At 38.2% G+C, this 7,988-nt stretch overlaps 1 protein-coding gene across 1 annotated transcript; it reads left to right on the forward strand.

Moving 5' to 3' along the window:
• The first annotated feature begins 2,923 nt into the window (after window positions 1-2,923).
• Window positions 2,924-4,988, forward strand: LOC149398678 (Putative lysine decarboxylase family protein). The gene is made up of 4 exons (XM_089615717.1): window positions 2,924-3,166; window positions 3,273-3,401; window positions 3,718-3,902; window positions 4,326-4,988. The coding sequence occupies exons 1-4, from the start codon at window positions 2,942-2,944 to the stop codon at window positions 4,696-4,698; spliced, it is 912 nt and encodes a 303-aa protein (XP_089471843.1). The 5' UTR covers window positions 2,924-2,941; the 3' UTR covers window positions 4,699-4,988.
• Window positions 4,989-7,988: the final 3,000 nt, after the last annotated feature.

Genomic DNA, 7,988 nt, shown 5'->3' on the forward strand with positions numbered 1-7,988 from the left:
GTGTGATACCTATTAGTTGCAATTCTCAACACACGTTATCTTAGTTCTCTTTATTAAATGGATGCTTTTGAAGATTTCATGTGACAAGAGATATGAGCTTATTGCGTGATAATAAGACGTTAAATGTTATCTTTTTCTTTTTCAGAATGCTGCGTATCTCGGGGGAAATCAAGGCTTGAGCGTCGTCGATGCTGTAAATACTTCCCTAAAAGAAGCCGGGTTCGAGTATCAAACCGTCCATGTGATTCAATCTTCTAATATCATCGTTCTAGAAAAATTCAAGGGCAAAGACTACGAGCTCGTCTATAAGATCGATGAGGAGATCTGCGACATCGACGAGCCCGCCTTGAAGTACATCGCGGGCTTTACCAACTCTGTGGTCCTCTCTAAGGCCTCGATATTCCCAGATAGACAACTGTACTTGACCGGTGAAACAAATGTAGTGTGTCTAGGCTTCAATCGCACAAGCTCCTAGTTTACGTGGAAACGTTCAACAACGAGTACGTGTCTCAACTGTGGGACTTCTTCTTCTGTGGAGATCAACACGTATGTCAGTATGACCAACAACGACGGTGTCATCACTGACTTCCCTAAAACTTCGGCAAGATTCAAAAGTAAGTAATAACACATAGTTCTTTATCTTGCATTTCAAATCCATTACCAAAGTTTACTTGTAAGCTATATATCATAATAGGTTTGGTTTGGTTTCGGTAAACATGACAATCTCTAGGAATATTATCGATAAACAGAAGAGGGAAGCTCCATCCTTATTTGATCTTTTAACCGATAAAGGACACGAAATTTGAACTAGATGATACTTTTGTTTGTTTGATATATTGCTAAAACTCATGAAACTGATGCTTGGAACACAACGGAGACGATGTTCCCAAGTTACATGAGCCTTGTCAAGCCCGGGCGCTTGTTGGAGCTCATTTGTCCCTCTCTCTTTCCGCCGATCGAGCCACCAAATCCAATCCTCACCGAGGCCAACATGGTTGAGGGCCCACTCCCTCCTGCCTCCGCCAAAACTCCGCCTTCCAGGCCGGGACCCCCTAATGGGCCGAAGAACAATGCTCAACCCAAAACGGTCCCCGCGTGCCTGGTTTGGAAGATTTAACAAATTCATTGTGCAACTCAACTACAAGCAATGTCAATCCGATCACATATTGTTTGTAAATCTCGCACAAGATGGAAGATGGTTGTTCAGATAGTATATTTGGATGATATAATTTTAACATGAAACAATGAAGAAGAGGATAGAAAAATCATTTTTGTTTCTTTTATGCTTTCCTAGTTTTTAAAAATAAGTCGTAACTACTCCTAAGTCTTTGAAGACTATAATAGGAGATGGGCTCTATGTATTATGAAATAAGAAAAACAATTATTCTTCTCAAAATTTGTTAATACACGTCGCGAACTCGCACCACCGACACATGTCTCGTGAATGTTGTCAGAGAAATCGCATTGACAGCCACTATATATGTTGGTTTATGAAACAAGTAATCAAATGTAATTATGATACATGAAATATTATTCTTTTTCGGAAGGCTGTATATCTCGTGGGAAATCAAGGCTTGAGCATCATCGATGCTGTAAATATTGCCCTAAAAAAGTAAGGTTCGAGAATCAAACCGCATATAAAGTCATGATTCAATCTTCTAACATCAATGTTCAAGAGAAACTCAAGGGCAAAGACTACGAGCTCATGTATAAGATCGACGAGGAGATCCGCAACATCGACGAGCACACCTCGAAGGACATAACGGACTTTGCCAATCCAAACTAAACGATTGCATGCATATCTCATCACTGTGGCACAATTGTAAATACGCTATGAACGACTTCTATCATAATCCATATGCACGACAAAATTCTCATTTATCAAAGAAATGACTTTAGACATATCTCACCTGCATGACACAAGTGTAATTACTTTCAAAACGAGTTTAAGAGACATGTTATTCGAATGGCGCAGTTGTATTAACCGACTAATGCCATATTTATTTGTGTGGCTCATTCATAACGAGTCGGACCTAATCTCGAGTGGCCTTTGAATCCCTCTTCATCGAGTCTCTTAGAGAGAATCCACACAAATCAGAAAAAGAAAAGAGATTCGAGTACTAAAAACGGATTTTTTTTAATGAATCAGTTACATAGACACTATATGAACAAGTAAAATAATATGCAACATGTACACTCACCCTAATAGGTTCGTGGAGCTAAACTTAGGAGTTCAATATGATATTTTGTTTAATGCCGCATATACTTTGTCCAAAAAGCCTGTAAGTCGGCTGTTTTTTCATTATCTTGGAGAGTAGCCAAAATTTTGAGAGTTTGAAGGTTTTTATTTTTAGGATGGAAGAGAATGTACGTTAACTAAGTCTATATTAGTTTCCAAAAATAAAAAGTAACTTTTTTTTTCTCTAGACACGACATTCATTAGATTTTGTGCTCCTAACATTTTTTTTAACTCTAACCTAATATAATTGTATATGCCTAAACTTATTCAACGTATGAATCCAAGATAATGAATACCGGGACGTTCCAAATATCAATATTGCAAATCAAGCGTACAAACCTAAAAAAAAAAAATCTCAGAATAATTAGTTAAAAAGCTTAAAGTGGCATAGGGGTCATTTAAGTAGTTCAGCAGATTTCGAGCAAAAAAAAATTAGTTCACCAGGTCCTACTTTGCTTTTAGTTTTTACCCATACCAAACGGTGCGTTTTATTTTACTGGGATACCACAAATATCCCTATTCTTTCAAAATTATTTTTTTTTGCAACTTGGGACAGTTGAGATTCAGCTTTTATTCCTTCGTTCTCCAAAATAAAGTTCTTCACATCCTGCCATTATTCACTGGTTTGATTATCAATGCTATAAAGAACCCAAATAAGGCCTTATAGTTTCTCGTTTTTTTTTTTTTTTTGGCATAACCGGAATGGGATTTTCATCTTTGGGTTTCGTCGGCTCTAAGATTTTTGTGGGGAATTGTGAGGCAAATAATGTGAAGATTCAACGCACGAGTGAAGTGAGTAAAAATGGGATTAGTTTCAACTCCAAGCATTGTTACAACAACAAGGTTGGTCGTTTCTCAGGACCCATACTTTCAGTTTCAAGCAAGTTTGAGTCCTTCAAGTTTGAAGAACGAACTAGCCCTAATGAGGTAAACCCAGTTTCAAAGTTTTGATCTTTAGCTTGATCATTTATTAATGCTATCAAACATTGCACAAAGTTTGTGATTTCAAAGTTCCATTGATGATGCTTTGAAGGTGAAACAAGAGATAGAAAAATGCTATGAACTCATTAGAAGACTTGGAAGAGGTGTGGTGTATTTGGGTTCCTCAAGAATTGAAATTGGTCACTCACAATACTCGCAGTCACTGGAGTTGAGTAGAGAAGTAAGTTCTTTATTCAATTCATTCTTGACTTGTCCAAGGGAAAAAAAAAGTCATTGGTTGAAACCTGAGACTTTCCGGTAAATTTCAATTTTTTATAAGAAATTTATGTAGAACATCCACAGAAAATTGGCGAAAAACCATGAAAAGCCGACGAATTTTTCGGAAATTCCGGTGAAAAATAAAAATCAGCCCTAAAACATAACTATTGGTCGATTATCGACGACCAGAATTTTAATCATTGGCTCTGTGTCCCATCAACAAACCTGTGGTTCATTTTTTTTTTTTTTTTTTTTTTTATTGTATGCACTCAAAAAAGATTGCCACACTTTTGGACTGCACATCTTGGTCCGGGGCGGGCCCGGGACTAATGGACGCAGTGACGAAAGGCGCTTTAGAGGCGGGAAAACGGGTCGGCGGTTTCAAAATCGGTAAAGAAGCTGGTGAGTGGACCGCCTCGAATTTTCATCCCTACTTGCCTTCTGAGGCTTATCTCACATGTAGGTGAGTCAATTCCCACTGCTAAATAAAGGGTTTCAGTTCGTAGTGGTTTCAATATTAGGTACTTAATAAGCATAGAAATGATAAGTATATGTGTTTTTGTCATTCCTTATTAATCTGAGTCTGCATTGTTGGATCGTTGTGAAAAAAATTCAATTGGGTTGTATGTTGGTTATTTTTATCCCATGAGTTATTGCATTTGCGCCTAATTTTATCAAAATTATACGATGAATTTAATTTATAGGTCCTTAAGTGCAAGGATTAGCTGGCGGAAATAAAAAGGGACCAAATTGCAAGAATTTAATCGCGATTCGCCAACATTCTCGAAATAATTTATGCAATTTGTGATTTTCTTAGTAGACTAGAGGCCTTGAGACAATATATGCAAGTGAAGATTTTGGGGTTTTTTTTTCCCGGTTCTCGTAGGTTCTTCTCGGCCAGGAAACACGGGTTGGTCGATGCAGCGGTGAGGACCACTAGCGGCGATCGGACGGCTGTGGTTGCTCTACCCGGTGGGATCGGAACTCTGGACGAGATGTTCGAGATTTTGGCGCTGATTCAGCTTCAGCGAATCGGGTCGGAGCTTCCGGTCCCGTTCTTGCTGATGAACTACGACTCCTTCTACTCGAAGCTGCTCGAGTTTCTCGACGATTGCGGGGCCCACGGAACGGTGTCAGAGGGTGAGGTTGGGTCTCTATGGAAGGTCTGCGATAACAACTGCGAGGCCTTGGCTTACTTGGCAAGCTTTTATGGCCTTCCTCTTCTCGGTGAGAGTGAGTTGAAAAGCACAATTTCTTGATAAAGCTTAAGCCGGAAATAGAATGTACCTTTCGATAAATTGTGTAGCATGATTCATTACTCATAGCTCATACAATCAAAGACATGTCATTCAATTATAAATCTAATCAAAGACATGTCATTCAACTATAAATCAAAGTGCCAAAATGAGATTCTACTTGACAAGTTCTGTGCTCACCAAGATATATATGTCAATCTTCATGTTTTTAATAGTGAATTGTATCAAACTTAACCGTAGATATAAACTTTCATGGTGAAGTATATCAAACTGATAGTGAATTCTTATGCGAACAACACAAGTTATTTGGATTCTTCTTGGAGTAAATGCTCATATATGTAATACATTCCTCAACTTGATACATACACACCTCAGATTCTGCAACTTGCTTATAATATATTCCGCGGGCCCTTTCGACCAATTGAAATGGCTACGACGTAAAAAGGTTAGGTTCCTCAAGAATTTTCGAGTGATTTTCGAACCCTACAGATATTTGAGTTCTGATTCACATCACCGGCTGCCTCGAGATCATCCTTAATGGCTTTATAATCATGGATGGGTTCCTTGTCAGACTCTCTTAGCTCTGAATCCATGGCCTGATATATATATATATATATATATATATATATATATATATATATATATATATATATATATATATATATGTACGCTTCCTCGGATTCTTCCATCATAGTGTTCCTCGAGATCATATTCAATGGCTTTATAATTAAAGTAAACATAGGCAGAGTCAGATTGGCTTTGCTCCGAATCCAATCTATTCATACCATTAGCTGCGTAGTCTTCCTCAAGATCATAATCAATGGTTCTATATTCAGAGAAAATAGAGGCGGCACCAGATTGGCTTTGCTTCAAATCCAATCAAATTTCCTCGAGATCATCCTCGGACTTTGCATCTCATAAAATCAACGGGTCATTTGAGTAAATGAAATTGTGAAAGATTCCCTTCCAATCTATAACTCCACTGAGCGTCATATTATTTTTTAATTTTTTTCAATTTTTTTTTTCTTTCTTGAATTTACATCGTTTGTGTGCTTGTGTAGATCGGTGACTTGGTCCCTAATGCTTCTCGTGATGTAACTCCAATCTTAATGTTGCTTCTTTTTTTTCTTTTTCTTTTTTTTTTTTTTTATGCTTGCACGATGTCCTTATTTGGAATTTCCTCGACACCTTAATTGTATTCTAAACACCCTAGTTTTGTTGAAAACAAAAAGTACAACATTGAATATTAAGCATTGAGTGATGAGCTCTAAGAAATATAAAAGAGGGCTAGTAACTTGTATTTATCTCATGTATGTATTTTAATTTTTAGCATATTACTTAAAGTTCGAAACGTGTTCCACATTTCAACAATATGATATTGGAAATCATGTTACCGATTGAAATGAAAGAAGGACTCTGATCATTTGGAATCTCTATTAGACACCACTGATCCCCATCATGCTGAGGTTACCGATCGCTTGCCCTCTATGGAGACCATTGTCCAGGAATTTCTGGAGATGAGAAGAAGTCACGCTCGAAGAAAGGTCTCATTCCCTCTGCCTTCCTCCCTCCCAAGTATTATGTTCTCTAGAGAATTGGCATTGCCATTTGGGCTCCCTCTTCTCATGGCTCTGGTGTCACTCCTAATCTGGCCAACCTCTTGTTCCAAATAGGTACACGCCCATCTTTTGACTTTGGAAGGTTTGTGTTTGAGCACTTGGTCAGGCATGCCAAGTCCTTCGCTGTGAAGTTGCCTATAGGTTTTCCTTCCTTGATTACTGGAATCCTTCTCTCGAAAAAGAAGGATATCATGCATGTTGATGATGCTGTTGGGAAGGCTCATAGTGAACTGACTTTCAGTCACAAGTTGTTCGAAGGAAAACATGTTCATGATATTGTTAAGCCATTCTGTGCGACATCTATCGCCTCTGGTGACACTTTGAAGATGGCTTCTCTTTACGAGACTGTGCAGAGTGACATTCTCAAGGCTCTCATTTAAGACGTCTCTGCTCTGAAGGAGATTATTGACAACTTCTTTGGCCGGAAAGCTGTTTGTGAGGGATTGATCAACGTGATGACCCATCTACCTTGTTCTGATAATACTTCCACTTCACAGCCTGCTCCGCCTGTGCCAGAAGAGGAAGCTGAAGAAGATGAAGAGAAAGTTGAAGAAGAAGACGATGCAGATGAAGAAGAAGATGATGCTGTTAGTGGTAAGTTCGATAATGAAGAAGGAGATGATGATCATTCTGCTGGCACTACTTCATTCTAGTGTAGATATTTTTTTTTTTGGTTTGTACTATCTGAATTGTTATTTAGATAGTTGCTTTGGTTGTTTATGCTCTGGTTGATACACTCTTATGGGTGCTTTGTGTGATTAGCCTCGTTTCTTTTCTGGTATGTGTGATTCAGACTTCGTTGCTACGTATTTATTATGTTGTTTGCTTCAGTACTCTATGTGTTTTTTTTTTCCAGATATTTGCCTCCCCTTGAGTTAGTCTATCCTTGCCTTTGGTATGTTTTTTAGGGAATCAAGGGGAGAGGTAATTAATTTGTATTTATTTTGACTTGTCTCTTGTTTGTATGTCAATTTATTTTGTACCGAGACTTTATCTGAAGAGTACCGCTTTGGAAGTGCTTACCTAAAAAATAGACAAATTGGAAGTTTGTTGTTACGTTTGTCTTGGCTTTTTTTACTGCAAGTTGTTATGGAAAGATGTTGGTCAACATATTTCAGGATATGTTAAACATCTTGCCTTCTGTGCGCACACTGTATTTTTGATAAGTTTTATGTTTTTTCATAATGATTCACATAAGACTTTATTCGATGGATCTTCACGCGTGTATGGGTAACAAAACCCTAGATTGACTTTCAGCTTTGTACGACTTTAGTAGTTGTGACACACACATCAAACTTCTAGGGTTCTTAGACGTGTAAGACGGCGGACTGAGAAGCTAATTGTTTGATGCGTATGGTGTAATTCTCTAAACATTTTTTTTCTAGAAATCTGAGTTTTTGAGAGGCATTGAGTTTGTGATTGCGTGATTGAAGTCTTCATGCGCGTTGACATTGAATTTGACAAACATCGGGAGGTGTTTGAAGAGTGAAATTGAGAGGGGTCTCAAATTTAGGGGAGTCCTGATTTGGTATTCACAGGTAGTAATAGGAAAAGGGCATTGAGACTGATGTTGTTCATATAAGCCCATTGTTGCACTATTGACTACGTATTGATTTAGTGAATTCCTTTCCACTGGGCTGAGAGCCTCCCAGAGTAGGTGACGTTGCACCGAAC

The sequence above is a fragment of the Urtica dioica genome, chromosome 5 (genome assembly GCF_054948205.1).
Source record: "Urtica dioica subsp. dioica isolate 48M chromosome 5, U.dioica_male_clone48M_v1_H2, whole genome shotgun sequence".
NCBI lineage: Eukaryota > Viridiplantae > Streptophyta > Magnoliopsida > Rosales > Urticaceae > Urtica > Urtica dioica.